The 17,653-nt window shown below is 43.9% G+C and overlaps 2 protein-coding genes across 2 annotated transcripts; both read left to right on the top strand.

Annotated features, from left to right (window-relative positions):
* Window positions 1-9,563: 9,563 nt before the first annotated feature.
* Window positions 9,564-12,536, top strand: LOC119481941. Its single transcript, XM_037759257.1, has 2 exons — window positions 9,564-10,103; window positions 11,788-12,536. The coding sequence occupies exons 1-2, from the start codon at window positions 9,631-9,633 to the stop codon at window positions 12,059-12,061; spliced, it is 747 nt and encodes a 248-aa protein (XP_037615185.1). The 5' UTR covers window positions 9,564-9,630; the 3' UTR covers window positions 12,062-12,536.
* A 1,301-nt stretch (window positions 12,537-13,837) lies between these two features.
* LOC119481936 (tripartite motif-containing protein 16-like) lies at window positions 13,838-16,256 on the top strand. Its single transcript, XM_037759251.1, has 2 exons — window positions 13,838-15,481; window positions 15,683-16,256. The coding sequence occupies exons 1-2, from the start codon at window positions 13,972-13,974 to the stop codon at window positions 15,778-15,780; spliced, it is 1,608 nt and encodes a 535-aa protein (XP_037615179.1). The 5' UTR covers window positions 13,838-13,971; the 3' UTR covers window positions 15,781-16,256.
* The last annotated feature ends 1,397 nt before the right edge of the window (window positions 16,257-17,653 follow it).

The following is a 17,653-nucleotide window of genomic DNA, read 5'->3' as shown; positions in this document are numbered from 1 at the left end:
TGTGAATTTGATGAATGACAAAATTTTGTGGAAGATTATAATGGGATGATAAGTATTTTAATTTGATAGTTTGCTTGCCTTTTGTTACAAGTCCTAATGTCTTTCACACACAAAGAGTTACACCAACGTGTGTTGGCAAGTTATAAATAAATTCCCACTCCCATGGGTGTTGCTCATTTCTAACGAGTGAAATGAAACTCATCTAACCGAACCCATCTGTTGCCCAAGTCTAAGCGGATATCCTGCAGAAAAGGCAAACCTCTCCCATGTGCACTCAATCCCCTGAAGGTTTGTTTTAGCAGAATTGAAACTGTTGTGCAGTGCAGCTGTGGCAGAGCACTCAGACCAGAAACGGGTGAACAGCTAAATTCAGTTGTTTCTGCCAAAACAGAGTCAACCAAAGATTATCAAGGAGGATCCAAAGGACTTCGTTTCAATACTGAATAATATTCAAGAAAAATCAAATCAAGATCTTCCTGCCTTTGAAAACATGTCTGAAAATCTACAAAAGGAGCCACAAGTTATCCTCTGTGACATGTGCACTGAGGAGGACCGGAAACCAGCACGGAAGACCTGCATGAAATGTGAGATCTCCATGTGCGGCCAGCACCTCCAGACCCACCTGACCACTCCTGTGTTACTGCAGACTCATCCTCTGACTGAGCCCATGGCTTTATGTGGCACCACTAAATGCCCCCAACATGGTAAACTGCTGGAGTACTACTGCTTGGATGACATGACCTGTGTGTGCGTTTCCTGCGCCATTGAAGACCAGCACCGCCTTCACAACATGAAGACCTTCTCCACAGCCCACAAAGAGCTCATGGAGAAGCTCCACGCTGAGCAGCAGGCCTTACTGGTGAAAACTGATGACGAGCATGTGAGTCTGGAAAAGTGGGAGAAGAGAGAAAGAGAGAAGCTGGGTCGCTCTAGCGTGCGTCTCATTGAGGCTGTGACCCGCCTGCGTGACGTCGCCCTGACCAGCGTCCAGAGCTCAGTGTCTGCCCGTATGGTGTCTATCAAAAGCAGCAAGAGCAGCCTGAAGGCAGCACAGCAGGAGAAGGACACCTTCAAGTTCCTGCAGATGTATTCTCAGGTGCATCAGGATGTGGAGAAGGCCAAGGCTGTGGATCTGAGAAAAGGCTTGGAGCCTGGCAGTGATCGGCAAAAACTGGTTCAGCAGATAAGACAGAATGGTGAAGAGATGGTGAAGCAAGCAGGCCACTTCTGGAGATCCCTGTTGACTCTGGTTGACCCAGAGAACCACCAGGAGCTCATTGCTACTGGTTCAGACCTGATGTTTGACCCACAGATTTTCGGCCCCGGCATGTCGCTGTCCAAAAACAAAAGGAAGGTTTTCTGCAGTAGTTGGCTGGTGGAAAGTTCTGCCGACATGTTTCCCATTCAGAGTACACAGTCCGGTCCTAACTTTCACAGATGGATGGTCAGCCTTTCCAAGCACTGTGACTGGACCGTTGGTTTATGTGACAAAAATTATGCAAAGAAGTTGAAAGATGGAGACGTCTATGGTCTGTGCTGCAAAGGTAACCAGCTCAGCTCTCTCACGACAGAGTTTGAGGAGGCTATAAATGCATCTGGCCCTTTGAATAAGCCTCGGCGTCCGATAACTGTGCAAAGGCGAGTGGTTTCCCTGCAGGAGATCAACCCTCCAGGTGAAAATAAGTCAGAACAAATGGCCCGACCGCAAAAAGTGGAAGTGGTACGGAGCTTTCCTAACTCATTGTTGTTCTTCAGCATGACCGGCCAGCACCAGAGGAGAAAAATAGTCACCATAACGATCAGCTCCACCAGCCAGGACCTAACCCCTTTTGTTTCCTTGGAAGTGGAAGAATCACAAAAGAGCTCAAATAAGTCAAGCACAAGCACACATGGTGGATCTTTGTTTGGCGCACCACAAGTACAGAAGCAATGGAAATGCTCATGTGGGAAGGTTCACACTGAGACCTTGGATGGATATCATCATGGAGGGTGCATTTACCATAAGTCTTCTCAGACCTCCTGTTCTTGTGGAGAAGTAATTGGTGGCCTGCACTCCACAGAGGTGCTTTGCGAACTTCTGTAATGGACAGCCATGTGGTTGTCTATAGCCCACGTCACCACATTTCCATTTGCACATTGTTAATCATATTCATTTTTCAACATAAGTGGAGCAAATTCGAAGATGCACATATTATTAAATATAAATCAAGAACATGTAAAAGAAAATGATGTGAATTTGATGAATGACAAGATTTTGTGGAAGATTATAATGGGATGATAAGTATTTTAATTTGATAGTTTGCTTGCCTTTGGTTACAAGTCCTGATGTCTTTCACACACAAAGAGTTACACCAACGTGTCTTGGCAAGTTTTAAATAAATTCCAACTCCCATGGGTGTTGCTCATTTCTAACGAGTGAAATGAAACTCATCTAACCGAACCCATCTGTTGCCCAAGTCTTAGGTGGATACCTGGCAGAAAGGCAAACTCCTCCCATGTGCACTCCACCTCCTGAAGGTTTGTTTTAGCAGAATTGAAACTGTTGTGCAATGTTGCTGTGGCAGAGCACTCAGACCAGAAACGGGTGAACAGCTAAATTCAGTTGTTTCTGCCAAAACAGAGTCAACCAAAGATTATCAAGGAGGATCCAAAGGACTTCGTTTCAATACTGAATAATATTCAAGAAAAATCAAATCAAGACTTCCTGCTTTTGAAAACATGTCTGCAATTCTACAAAAGGAGCCACAAGTTATTTTCTGTGACATGTACAATTTAGTCCCAATTGAAGTAGTACACTTACAAGTATACTACTAGTCCATTGATATTAGTATACTTATTACATAAAGTATACTTGGGAATATACTTAAAGTATACTTAAGTTTATTTCATAAAATAAACTTAAAGTAAATAAAGTATACTGGGTGGGTTTGACCTGTCCCTTACAAAGAAGAAGTATAGTTTATTTTATGATGTTAACTTCAAGTTCAAGTATATTCCCAAGTATACTTTATGTAATAAGTATACTAATATCAGTGTTCTAGTAGTATACTTGTAAGTGTACTAATTAAATACTACTTTGAACTAAGTTGGCCCACTTTTTAGTTCATAGAAGTATACTTTTAAGTACACAAGTTTACATCCAAGTTGTATTTTGTACTGCAACTATAATATGAACTATACTACAATTGAATATACTATAGGTATAGTTAGTCTACTAGTTATATACTTGTAGCCCACTTTTTAGTTTATGAAAATACACTTCAAAGAATACTCTCAGTAAACTACTAGTTTAGTAGTTTTTACTGCAAGTATACTTGTAAGTTTTCTTAAAGTTAACTTGTAGTACTTAGCCAAATATACTTAGATTTTTCTGTATACTTTTCAGTATAAGCCAGGTATACTTGGACTTTTCTGTATACTTGTCAGTATGAGCCAATAAATTCATCTCTGATAAGTACATAAAAAGTAATCTAAAAGCATACTCTCTTATTTTAAGTTTTAACAGAAGTATTCTAATAGAATACTTGAATAAACTTCTTTTTTGTAAGGGTTAGTAAATTATTAATCTTTATTGAATGATAGGGTAAGGCTTTTTATGAGCAGTGGGGCGGACAATGACACCATCATACTGCCATAAAAGTGTAATTTATATATACGCTGTCAACTGTTTCCTCTCCCAGGACATGATACTGCTGGAGAGAAGCTCAAGCTATCGCACCGGACTCTGCGAGACCAGCGAGAGAAATTAATTCCAAAATCTTCCTGCCTTTGAAAACATGTCTGAAAATCTATAAAAGGAGCCACAAGTTATCCTCTGTGACATGTGCACAGAGGAGGACAGGAAACCGGCACGGAAGACCTGCATGAAATGTGAGATCTCCATGTGCGTCCAGCACCTCCAGACCCACCTGACCACTCCTGTGTTACTGCAGACTCATCCTCTGACTGAGCCCATGGCTTTATGTGGCACCACTAAATGCCCCCAACATGGCAAACTGCTGGAGTACCACTGCTTGGATGACATGACTTGTGTGTGCGTTTCCTGCGCCATTGAAGACCAGCACCGCCTTCACAACATGAAGACCTTCTCCACAGCCCACAAAGAGCTCATGGAGAAGCTCCACGCTGAGCAGCAGGCCTCACTGGTGAAAACTGATGACGAGCATGTGAGTCTGGAAAAGTGGGAGAAGAGTGAAAGAGAGAAGCTGGGTCGCTCTAGCGTGCGTCTCATTGAGGCTGTGACCAGCCTGCGTGACGTCGCCCTGACCAGCGTCCAGAGCTCAGTGTCTGCCCGTATGGTGTCTCTCAAAAGCAGCAAGAGCAGCATGCAGGCAGCACAGAAGGAGAAGCACGCCTTCAGGTTCCTGCAGATGTATTCTCAGGTGCATCAGGATGTGGAGAAGGCCAAGGCTGTGGATCTGAGAAAAGGCTTGGAGCCTGGCAGTGATCGGGACAAACTGGTTCAGGAGATAAGACAGAATGGTGAAGAGATGGTGAAGCAAGCAGGCCACTTCTGGAGATCCCTGTTGACTCTGGTTGACCCAGAGAACCACCAGGAGCTCATTGCTACTGGTTCAGACCTGATGTTTGACCCACAGATTTTCGGCCCCGGCATGTCGCTGTCCAAAAACAAAAGGAAGGTTTTCTGCAGTAGTTGGCTGGTGGAAAGTTCTGCCGACATGTTTCCCATTCAGAGTACACAGTCCGGTCCTAACTTTCACAGATGGATGGTCAGCCTTTCCAAGCACTGTGACTGGACCGTTGGTTTATGTGACAAAAATTATGCAAAGAAGTTGAAAGATGGAGACGTCTATGGTCTGTGCTGCAAAGGTAACCAGCTCAGCTCTCTCACGACAGAGTTTGAGGAGGCTATAAATGCATCTGGCCCTTTGAATAAGCCTCGGCGTCCGATAACTGTGCAAAGGCGAGTGGTTTCCCTGCAGGAGATCAACCCTCCAGGTGAAAATAAGTCAGAACAAATGGCCCGACCGCAAAAAGTGGAAGTGGTACGGAGCTTTCCTAACTCATTGTTGTTCTTCAGCATGACCGGCCAGCACCAGAGGAGAAAAATAGTCACCATAATGATCAGCTCCACCAGCCAGGACCTAACCCCTTTTGTTTCCTTGGAAGTGGAAGAATCACAAAAGAGCTCAAATAAGTCAAGCACAAGCACACATGGTGGATCTTTGTTTGGCGCACCACAAGTACAGAAGCAATGGAAATGCTCATGTGGGAAGGTTTACACTGAGACCTTGGATGGATATCATCATGGAGGGTGCATTTACCATAAGTCTTCTCAGACCTCCTGTTCTTGTGGAGAAGTAATTGGTGGCCTGCACTCCACAGAGGTGCTTTGCGAACTTCTGTAATGGACAGCCATGTGGTTGTCTATAGCCCACGTCACCACATTTCCATTTACACATTGTTAATCATATTCATTTTTCAACATAAGTGGAGCAAATTCGAAGATGCACATATTATTAAATATAAATCAAGAACATGTAAAAGAAAATGATGTGAATTTGATGAATGACAAGATTTTGTGGAAGATTATAATGGGATGATAAGTATTTTAATTTGATAGTTTGCTTGCCTTTGGTTACAAGTCCTGATGTCTTTCACACACAAAGAGTTACACCAACGTGTCTTGGCAAGTTTTAAATAAATTCCAACTCCCATGGGTGTTGCTCATTTCTAACGAGTGAAATGAAACTCATCTAACCGAACCCATCTGTTGCCCAAGTCTTAGGTGGATACCTGGCAGAAAGGCAAACTCCTCCCATGTGCACTCCACCTCCTGAAGGTTTGTTTTAGCAGAATTAAAACTGTTGTGCAGTGCAGCTGTGGCAGAGCACTCAGACCAGAAACGGGTGAACAGCTAAATTCAGTTGTTTCTGCCAAAACAGAGTCAACCAAAGATTATCAAGGAGGATCCAAAGGACTTCGTTTCAATACTGAATAATATTCAAGAAAAATCAAATCAAGACCTCCTGCCTTTGAAAACATGTCTGCAATTGTACAAAAGAATCCAAACATTATTCCCTGCGACATGTGCACAGAGGAAGACTGGAAACCGGCACAGAAGACCTGCATGAAATGTGAGATCTCCATGTGCGTCCAGCACCTCGAGACCCACCTGACCACTCCTGTGTTACAGCAGACTCATCCTCTGACTGAGCCCATGGCTTTTTGTGGCACCACTAAATGCCCCCAACATGGCGAACTGCTGGAGTACTACTGCTTGGATGACATGACCTGTGTGTGCGTTTCCTGCGCCTTTGAACACCAGCACCGCCTTCACAACATGACGACCTTCTCCACAGCCCACAAAGAGCTCATGGAGAAGCTCCACGCTGAGCAGCAGGCCTTACTGGTGAAAACTGATGACAAGAATGTGAGTCTGGAAAAGTGGGAGAAGAGTGAAAGAGAGAAGCTGGGTCGCTCTAGCGTGCGTCTCATTGAGGCTGTGACCAGCCTGCGTGACATCGCCCTGACCAGCATCCAGAGCTCAGTGTCTGCCCGTATGGTGTCTATCAAAAGCAGCAAGAGCAGCATGCAGGCAGCACAGAAGGAGAAGGACGCCTTCAGGTTCCTGCAGATGTATTCTCGGGTGCATCGGAATGTGGAGAAGGCCAAGGCTGTGGATCTGAGAAAAGGCTTGGAGCCTGGCAGTGATCGGGACAAACTGGTTCAGCAGATAAGACAGAATGGTGAAGAGATGGTGAAGCGAGCAGGCCACTTCTTGGGATCCCTGTTGACTCTGGTTGACCCAGAGAACCACCAGGAGCTCATTGCTACTAGTTCAGACCTGATCTTTGACCCAAAGATTTTTGGCCCCGGCATGTCGCTGTCCAAAGACAAAAGGAAGGTTTTCTACAGTAGTTGGCTGGGGCAATGTTCTGCCACTCTTCTAATTCGTAGTACCCAGTCACTTCCTAACTTTCAGAGGTGGATGGTCAGTCTTTCCAAGCACTGTGATTGGACCGTTGGTCTATGTGACAAAAAGTCTGCAAAGAACTTGGAGAAGAAGGATGCACCTGTCTATGGTCTGTGCTACGAAGGTAACCAGCTCAGCTCTCTCACAACAAAGTATGATGATTGTTGTGATGTCTCAGTCAGTTCAACAGGTCTTTTTGGGCAGCAGAAAAATGTCACGAAAGAGAAACAATGCAGGGTTTCCTCTGCATTAATAACACATCAGGGCAAATATGGATATGAGGCCGCACCACGACCAGAAGTGTTGGAGGTGATTTGGAACTTTGTTGCTTCCTCGCTGTCTTTCTTCAGCAGAACCGGACGGCACCAGAGGGACGAAATAATCACAATTAACATGAGCCTCAACAACTGGGACCTGGCCCCCTTTGTTCAAATAGCAAAGAAAGATGCCCAAAATCCCCCCCAGCAGCAGTGGCGGTGCCCCTGTAGGAAGGTTTACCAGAAGAACGGCAGCGATGGATACAGCGATGGAATGCGCACCTACTCTCATTTGGCTAATTGTTTCTGTGGAGCAACTATTGGTGACATTTGCACCACAGAGGTGGTTTGTGAACTTGAGTAATTTGTGGGACATCGCTGATCATTGCTAATCATTATACAAAACTAAGTAGTGCATAGCTACAAATATCGACAGAAAGAACATATTTTGCTTTTATTGGATGAGTATAAATCTCATTGTTTAGTGTTATGTTGCGGACAATATATAGTGCTTTTGTGCAAATACTAATAATGAGCTAATAGGATTTGTTTTCGTGTGTAAAATACACATCTTACACTATAAGAAAATGTCACATATTCAGCTTTCACTGTTTGTTTTGGGAGTTACTTCTAATGTACCATGATCATTTTGTTTTAACGTCTACTTTTTCTGCCTGCTGGTTTAAGGTGTTTGTCTCCATCTACTGGTGGTGAATGCATCATTGCTCTCACATAGTGCAGTTATCTTTCAGTCAGAATGGAAACAAGGAATTTGTGTCTTTCGTGTCGTACTTACATTGATTTTGAATGATCCGATCAATAATAAAAGCAGTAAAATTCTAAGATGTGGATTGTTTTTATTGACTGGTTAAAACAAGTGAATTTAAAAAACACTTTCATGCCATTTTCACACCAATGCCACAATAAGAAAATGAAACAATACAGATCATGGAAGAACAACTTGAAGTGGAGTAACTAACTAAACCATACCCAATACTCATGGTGTAAAAACCTGCAAGGAATGACCACATAATTCAAAGACTGCAATGAATCATAAACTCATTTAAATGTGCATATTGCGAACATAAGCCCACACAAACTGTGGTACTGATCAGGAGCAGCTAGAGAGAGAGAGAAAAGCTGCATATTACTGGTCCATATATAAACTCTCCCAAAATCTAATTCACCTACTGTTTCAAAAATAACCTGTGTATGACTGTAATTTCAAAACATATTGTGATTTGACTGTGCTGATTAACTGAATTGACAACAGGTGTGCCTGCTCATTTCTAACGAGTGAAATGAAACTCCTCTAACCGAACCCACCTGTTGCCTCAGTCTGAGTGGATATCTGGCAGAAAAGGCAAACTCCTCCCATGTGCACTCCGTCCCCTGAAGGTTTGTTTTAGCACAATTAAAACTGGTGTGCAGTGCAGCTGTGGCAGAGCACTCAGACCAGAAACGGGTGAACAGCTAAATTCAGTTGTTTCTGCCAAAACAGAGTCAACCAAAGATTATCAAGGAGGATCCAAAGGACTTCGTTTCAATACTGAATAATATTCAAGAAAAATCCAATCAAGACTTCCTGCCTTTGAAAACATGTCTGAAAATCTACAAAAGGAGCCACAAGTTATCCTCTGTGACATGTGCACTGAGGAGGACCGGAAACCAGCAGGGAAGACCTGCATGAAATGTGAGATCTCCATGTGCGTCCAGCACCTCCAGATCCACCTGACCACTCCTGTGTTACTGCAGACTCATCCTCTGACTGAGCCCATGGCTTTATGTGGCACCACTAAATGCCCCCAACATGGCAAACTGCTGGAGTACTACTGCTTGGATGACATGACCTGTGCGTGCGTTTCCTGCGCCACTGAAGGCCAGCACTACTATCACAACATGAAGACCTTCTCCACAGCCCACAAAGAGCTCATGGAGAAGCTCCACGCTGAGCAGCAGGCCTTACTGGTGAAAACTGATGACGAGCATGTGAGTCTGGAGAAGTGGGAGAAGAGAGAAAGAGAGAAGCTGGGTCGCTCTAGCGTGCGTCTCATTGAGGCTGTGACCAGCCTGCGTGACGTCGCCCTGACCAGCATCCAGAGCTCAGTGTCTGCCCGTATGGTGTCTATCAAAAGCAGCAAGAGCAGCATGCAGGCAGCACAGAAGGAGAAGGACACCTTCAGGTTCCTGCAGATGTATTCTCAGGTGCATCAGGATGTAGAGAAGGCCAAGGCTGTGGATCTGAGAAAAGGCTTGGAGCCTGGCAGTGATCGGCACAAACTGGTTCAGCAGATAAGACAGAATGGTGAAGAGATGGTGAAGCGAGCAGGCCACTTCTGGGGATCCCTGTTGACTCTGGTTGACCCAGAGAACCACTAGGAGCTCATTGCTACTAGTTCAGACCTGATCTTTGACCCACAGATTTTCGGCCCCGGCATGTCGCTGTCCAAAGACAAAATGAAGGTTTTCTACAGTAGTTGGCTGGGGCAATGTTCTGCCACTCTTCTAATCCGTAGTACCCAGATGTTTCCTATCTTTCAGGGGTGGGTGGTCAGTCTTTCCCAAGACTCTGACTGGACTGTTGGCCTCTGTGACAAAGAGTCTGCAAAGAACTTTGAGAAGAAGGATGCACTTGTCTATGGTCTGTGCTGCGAAGGTAACCAGCTCAGCTCTCTCACGACAGAGTATGATGATTGTTGTGATGCCTCAGTCAGTTCAAAAGGTCTTGTTGGGCAGCCGAAAAATGTCACGACCACGAAAGAGAAACAACGCAGGGTTTCCTCTGCATTAATAACACATCGGGGCCAAAACGGAGATGAGGCCGCACCACGACCCGGAGTGGTGGAGGTGATTTGGAACTTTGGCGCTTCCTCGCTGTCCTTCTTCAGCAGAACCGGACGGCACCAGAGGGAGGAAATAATCACAATTAATATGAGCCCCAACAAATTGGACCTGGACCCCTTTGTTCAAATAGCAAAGAAAGATGCCCCAAATCTCCCCCAGCAGCAGTGGCAGTGCCCCTGTGGGAAGGTTTACCACAAGAACTACAGCAATGGATACAGCGATGGAGTGCGCGCCTACTCTCATTTGGCTAGTTGTTCCTGTGGAGCCATTATTGGTGAAATATGCACCACAGAGGTGGTTTGTGAACTTGAGTAATTTGTGGGACACTGCTGATCATTGCTAATCATTATACAAAACTAAGTAGTGCATAGTATAAATCTCATTGTTTACTGATAAGTTGCTGACAATATATAGTGCTTCAGTGCAAATATTAATAATGAGCCAATAGGATTCTTTTTCGTGTGTAAAATACACATCATACACTATAAGAAAATGTCACATATTTAGCTTTCACTGTTTGTTTTGGGAGTTGCTTCTAATGTACCATGATCATTTTGTTTTAACGTCTACTTTTTCTGCCCATCGGTGTATGGTGTTTGTCTCCATCTACTGGTGGTGAATGCATCATTGTTCTCACATAGTGCAGTTATCTTTCAGTCAGAATGGAAACAAGGAATTTGTGTCTTTCGTGTCTTACTTACATTGATTTTGAATGATCCGATCAATAATAAAAGCAGTAAAATTCTAAGATGTGGATTGTTTTTATTGACTGGTTAAAACAAGTGAACACTTTCATGCCATTTTCACACCAATGCCACAATAAGAAAATGAAACAACACAGATCATGGAAGAACAACTTGAAGTGGAGTAACTAACCAAACCATACCCAATACTCATGGTGTAAAAACCTGCAAGGAATGACCACATAATTCAAAGTCTGTAATGAATCAAACTCATTTAAATGTGCATATTGCGAACATAAGCCCACACAAACTGTGGTACTGATCAGGAGCAGCTAGAGAGAGAGAGAGAAAAGCTGCATATTACTGGTCCATATATAAACTCTCCCAAAATCTAATTCACCTACGGTTTCAAAAATAACCTGGGTATGACTGTAATTTCAAAACATATCTATGAATGAAACAATAACGGAAACTAAATATTAGAATCTCAAATTACAAATCATTAAAGTGCAAAACTTCAAGAGTGATGGAATGATTGAATTTCTAAAAACAGTTACATTTTTAGGACTTTCTAAATAATTGAAGACATTTGCTATAATTGTATATGTGTGTGTGACAAAGGCTTACAGTAGGATCTCTGCACAAGGCATCAAGACATGTTGTAGATATTGTTTATAGATTTGAAGATGTGAAATAGAACAACTAAGGAAGAAGAATGATGCCTGAAAATCATCCAAAATCTTGGGGATGTCTCTGAAGTCCCAGCTGATGCCATAGCGGAGCCTCTGCACCATGAACCACACCTTCACCTGGTCTGGGTGCAGGAAGCAGCGCTGTGCCAGTGCAGCCGTCTGTTTCTCTGTCAGGTATGGAAACCGGTCGAAGGCCTTTTCCAGCTCTGCTGCACCGTCCAGCTGGAAGTTGATCTCGTTTGAGTGCACCCATATAAGCCCCTGACTGTCAGAGACCAGGGGGAGACACACTGCACTGCTCTGGTTCAGACTGAAAGCCATCGGGGTGATGTTCATCTCTGATAAAGTCTCTCCAGGAGTGTACGGCACCAGAGGGACGAAATAATCACAATTAATATGAGCCTCAACAACAGGGACCTGGCCCCCTTTGTTCGAATAGCAAAGAAAAATGCCCAAAATCTCCCCAAGCAGCAGTGGCAGTGCCCCTGTGGGAAGGTTTACAACTACAACAGCAGCAGTGGATACAGCACTGAATACAGCAGGGAAAAAAACTTTAAAAGGCACAGCTACTCTCAAGTGGTTAATTGTTTCTGTGGAGCCATTATTGGTGAAATATGCACCACAGAGGTAGTTTGTGAACTTGAGTAATGGGTGGGACACCGCTGATCATTGCTAATCATTATAAAAAGCTAAGAAGTGCATAGCTACAAATAATGGCAGTAATGACATATTTTGCTTATCATTGGAGGAGTATATTACTCATTTAGTGTTATGTTGCTGACAATATATAATGCTTTAGTGCAAATATCAATAATGAGCCAATAGGATTCTTTTTAGTGTTTAAAATACACTTCATATACTATAATAAAATGTCACATATTCAGCTTTCACTGTTTGTTTTGGGAGTTACTTCTAATGTACCATGATCATTTTGTTTTAACGTCTACTTTTTCTGCCTGCTGGTGTAAGGTGTTTGTCTCCATCTACTGGTGGTGAATGCATCATTGTTCTCACATAGTGCAGTTATCTTTCAGTCAGAATGGAAACAAGGAATTTGTGTCTTTTGTGTCGTACATTGATTTTGAATGATCCGATCAATAATAAAAGCAGTCAAATTTTAAGATGTGGATTGTTTTTATTGACTGGTTAAAACAAGTGAACACTTTCATGCCATTTTCACACCAATGTCACAATAAGAAAATGAAACAACACAGATCATGGAAGAACACATGTTTCCGATTCAGAGTACACAGTCCGGTCCTAACTTTCACAAATGGATGATAAGCCTTTCTAAGCGCACTGTGACTGGACCGTTGGTTTATGTGACTAAAATTATGCAAAGAAGTTGAAAGATGGAGACGTCTATGGTCTGTGCTGCAAAGGTAACCAGCTCAGCTCTCTCACGACAGAGTTTGAGGAGGCTATAAATGCATCTGGCCCTTTAAATAGGCCTCGGCGTCCGATAACTGAGAAGAGGCAAGTAGTTTCCCTGCAGGAGATCAACCCTCCAGGTGAAAATAAGTCAGAACAAATGGCCCGACCGCAAAAAGTGGAAGTGGTATGGAGCTTTCCTAACTCATTGTTGTTCTTCAGCATGACCAGCCAGCACCAGAGGAGAAAAATAGTCACCATAACAATCAGCTCCACCAGCCAGGACCTAACCCCTTTTGTTTCCTTGGAAGTGGAAGAATCACTAAAGAGCTCAAATAAGTCAAGCACAAGCACACATGGTGGATCTTTGTTTGGCGCACCACAAGTACAGAAGCAATAGAAATGCTCATGTGGGAAGGTTTACACTGAGACCTGGGATGGATATCATCATGGAGGGTGCATTTACCATAAGTCTTCTCAGGCCTCCTGTTCTTGTGGAGAAGTAATTGGTGGCCTGCACTCCACAGAGGTGCTTTGCGAACTTCTGTAATGGACAGCCATGTTGTTGTCTATAGCCCACGTCACCACATTTCCATTTACACATTGTTAATCATATTAATTTTTCAACATAAGTGGAGCAAATTCGAAGATGCACATATTATTAAATATAAATCAAGAACATGGAAATGAAAATTATGTGAATTTGATGAATAACAGGATTTTGTGCAAGATTATAATGGGATGATAAGTATTTTAATTTGATAGTTTGCTTGCCTTTGGTTACAAGTCCTGATGTCTTTCACACACAAAGAGTTACACCAACGTGTGTTGGCAAGTTATAAATAAATTCCCACTCGCATGGGTGTTGCTCATTTCTAACGAGTGAAATTAAACTTATCAAACCGGACCCATCTGTTGCCCAAGTCTAAGCGGATATCCTGCAGATAAAGCAAACCTCTCCCAATGTGCACTCCACCCTGTGAAGTTTTGTTTTAGCAGAATTTAAACTGTTGTGCAGTGCAGCTGTGGCAGAGCACTCAGACCAGAAACGGGTGATCAGCTAAATTCAGTTGTTTCTGCCAAAACAGAGTCAACCAAAGATTATCAAGGAGGATCCAAAGGACTTCGTTTCAATACTGAATAATATTCAAGAAAAATCCAATCAAGATCTTCCTGCCTTTGAAAACATGTCTGAAAATCTACAAAAGGAGCCACAAGTTATCCTCTGTGACATGTGCACAGAGGAGGACCGGAAACCAGCACGGAAGACCTGCATGAAATGTGAGATCTCCATGTGCGGCCAGCACCTCCAGACCCACCTGACCACTCCTGTGTTACTACAGACTCATCCTCTGACTGAGCCCATGGCTTTATGTGGCACCACTAAATGCCCCCAACATGGCAAACTGCTGGAGTACTACTGCTTGGATGACATGACCTGTGTGTGCGTTTCCTGCGCCATTGAAGACCAGCACCGCCTTCACAACATGAAGACCTTCTCCACAGCCCACAAAGAGCTCATGGGGAAGCTCCACGCTGAGCAGCAGGCCTCACTGGTGAAAGCTGATGACAAGCATGTGAGTCTGGAAAAGTGGGAGAAGAGTGAAAGAGAGAAGCTGGGTCGCTCTAGCGTGCGTCTCATTGAGGCTGTGACCAGCCTGCGTGACGTCGCCCTGACCAGCGTCCGGAGCTCAGTGTCTGCCCGTATGGTGTCTATCAAAAGCAGCAAGAGCAGCATGCAGGCAGCACAGAAGGAGAAGGACGCCTTCAGGTTCCTGCAGATGTACTCTCAGGTGCATCAGGATGTGGAGAAGGCCAAGGCTGTGGATCTGAGAAAAGGCTTGGAGCCTGGCAGTGATCGGGACAAACTGGTTCAGCAGATAAGACAGAATGGTGAAGAGATGGTGAAGCAAGCAGGCCACTTCTGGGGATCCCTGTTGACTCTGGTTGACCCAGAGAACCACCAGGGGTCCATTGCTACTAGTTCAGACCTGATCTTTGACCCACAGATTTTGGGCCCTGGCATGTCGCTGTCCAAAGACAAAAGGAAGGTTTTCTACAGTAGTTGGCTGGGGCAATGTTCTGCCACTCTTCTAATCCGTAGTACCCAGACACTTCCTAACTTTCAGAGGTGGATGGTCAGTCTTTCCCAAGACTCTGACTGGACCGTTGGTCTGTGTGACAAAGAGTCTGAAAAGAACTTGCAGGAGGAGGATGCGCTTGTCTATGGTCTGTGCTGCGAAGGTAACAAGCTCAGCTCTCTCCCAACAGAGTATGATGATTGTTGTGATGCCTCAGTCAGTTCAAAAGGTCTTTTTGGGAGGCTGAAAAATGTCACGACCACAAAAGAGAAACAACGCAGGGTGTCCTCTGCATTAATAACACATCGGGGCAAAAACGGAGATGAGGCCGCACCACGACCCGGAGTGGTGGAGGTGATTTGGAACTTTGGCGCTTCCTCGCTGTCCTTCTTCGACAGAACTGGACGGCACCAGAGGGACGAAATAATCACAATTAATATGAGCCTCAACAACAGGGACCTGGCCCCCTTTGTTCAAATAGCAAAGAAAAATGCCCAAAATCTCCCCCAGCAGCAGTGGCAGTGCCCCTGTGGGAAGGATTACTTGTACAACGGCAGCGATGGATACAGCGATATATACTGCAATATAGACAGCTATGAAGACAGCTATGGATACAGCGATGGAAACAGGGATAGAAACAGGGATAGATACAGGGATAGATACAGCGATGAAGTCAGCTATGGATACAGCGATGGAAACAGGGATAGAAACAGGGATAGATACAGGGATAGATACAGCGATGAAGTCAGCTATGGATACAGCGATGGAAACAGGGATAGAAACAGGGATAGATACAGGGATAGATGCAGCGATGAAGTCAGCTATGGAATCTCCAGGACTCTCATGGTTAATTGTTCCTGTGGAGCAACTATTGGTGAAATATGCACCACAGAGATAGTTTGTGAACTTGAGTAATGGGTGGGACACCGCTGATCATTGCTAATCATTATAAAAAGCTAAGTAGTGCATAGCTACAAATATCGACATTAATGACATATTTTGCTTATCATTGGAGGAGTATATTATTCATTTAGTGTTATGTTGCTGACAATATATAGTGCTTTAGTGCAAATATTAATAATGAACCAATGGGATTCTTTTCGTGTGTAAAATACACATCATATACTATAATAAAATGTCACATATTTAGCTTTCACTGTTTGTTTTGGGAGTTACTTCTAATGTACCATGATCATTTTGTTTTAACTTCTACTTTTTCTGCCTGCTGGTGTAAGGTGTTTGTCTCCATCTACTGGTGGTGAATGCATCATTGCTCTCACATAGTGCAGTTATCTTTCAGTCAGAATGGAAACAAGGAATTTGTGTCTTTCGTGTCGTACTTATATTGATTTTGAATGATCCGATCAATAATAAAAGCAGTCAAATTCTAAGATGTGGATTGTTTTTATTGACTGGTTAAAACAAGTGAACACTTTCATGCCATTTTCACACCAATGCCACAATAAGAAAATGGAACAACACAGATCATGGAAGAACAACTTGAAGTGTAGTAACTAACTAAACCATATCCAATACTCATGGTGTAAAAACCTGCAAGGAATGACCACATAATTCAAAGGCTGTAATGAATCAAACTCATTTAAATGTGCATGTTGCTAACATAAACCCACATCAACTTTGGTACTGATCAGGAGCAGCTAGAACCAGAGAGAGAGAAAAGCTGCATATTACTGGTCCATATATAAACTCTCCCAAAATCTAATTCACCTACTGTTTCAAAAATAACCTGTGTATGACTGTAATTTCAAAACATATTGTGATGTGACTGTGCTGATTAACTGAATTGACAACAGGTGTGCCTGCTCATTTCTAACGAGTGAAATGAAACTCCTCTAACCGAACCCACCTGTTGCCTCAGTCTGAGTGGATATCTGGCAGAAAAGGCAAACTCCTCCCATGTGCACTCCGTCCCCTGAAGGTTTGTTTTAGCACAATTAAAACTGTTGTGCAGTGCAGCTGTGGCAGAGCACTCAGACCAGAAACGGGTGAACAGCTAAATTCAGTTGTTTCTGCCAAAACAGAGTCAACCAAAGATTATCAAGGAGGATCCAAAGGACTTCGTTTCAATACTGAATAATATTCAAGAAAAATCCAATCAAGACTTCCTGCCTTTGAAAACATGTCTGAAAATCTACAAAAGGAGCCACAAGTTATCCTCTGTGACATGTGCACAGAGGAGGACCGGAAACCAGCAGGGAAGACCTGCATGAAATGTGAGATCTCCATGTGCGTCCAGCACCTCCAGGCCCACCTGACCACTCCTGTGTTACTGCAGACTCATCCTCTGACTGAGCCCATGGCTTTATGTGGCACCACTAAATGCCCCCAACATGGCAAACTGCTGGAGTACTACTGCTTGGATGACATGACCTGTGTATGTGTTTCCTGCGCCACTGAAGACCAGCACCACTATCACAACATGAAGACCTTCTCCACAGCCCACAAAGAGCTCATGGAGAAGCTCCACGCTGAGCAGCAGGCCTTACTGGTGAAAACTGATGACGAGCATGTGAGTCTGGAAAAGTGGGAGAAGAGTGAAAGAGAGAAGCTGGGTCGCTCTAGCGTGCGTCTCATTGAGGCTGTGACCCGCCTGCGTGACGTCGCCCTGACCAGCATCCAGAGCTCAGTGTCTGCCCGTATGGTGTCTATCAAAAGCAGCAAGAGCAGCATGCAGGCAGCACAGAAGGAGAAGCACGCCTTCAGGTTCCTGCAGATGTATTCTCAGGTGCATCAGGATCTGGAGAAGGCCAAGGCTGTGGATCTGAGA

This window comes from Sebastes umbrosus, chromosome 22, assembly GCF_015220745.1.
Source record: "Sebastes umbrosus isolate fSebUmb1 chromosome 22, fSebUmb1.pri, whole genome shotgun sequence".
NCBI lineage: Eukaryota > Metazoa > Chordata > Actinopteri > Perciformes > Sebastidae > Sebastes > Sebastes umbrosus.
This window is presented reverse-complemented; position numbering and strand designations above follow the sequence as displayed.

What these genes read in the sequence shown, in the direction of transcription:
- LOC119481941 (XM_037759257.1), top strand. Translation starts at nt 9,631, where the DNA reads ATGTCGCTGTCCAAAGACAAAATGAAGGTTTTCTACAGTAGTTGGCTG. An exon ending in AGAACCGGACGGCACCAGAG is followed by an intron (nt 10,104 to 11,787) that starts GGAGGAAATAAT and finishes ACGGCACCAGAG; the next exon opens with GGACGAAATAATCACAATTA.
- LOC119481936 (XM_037759251.1), top strand. Translation starts at nt 13,972, where the DNA reads ATGTCTGAAAATCTACAAAAGGAGCCACAAGTTATCCTCTGTGACATG. An exon ending in TGAAGACAGCTATGGATACA is followed by an intron (nt 15,482 to 15,682) that starts GCGATGGAAACA and finishes GCAGCGATGAAG; the next exon opens with TCAGCTATGGAATCTCCAGG.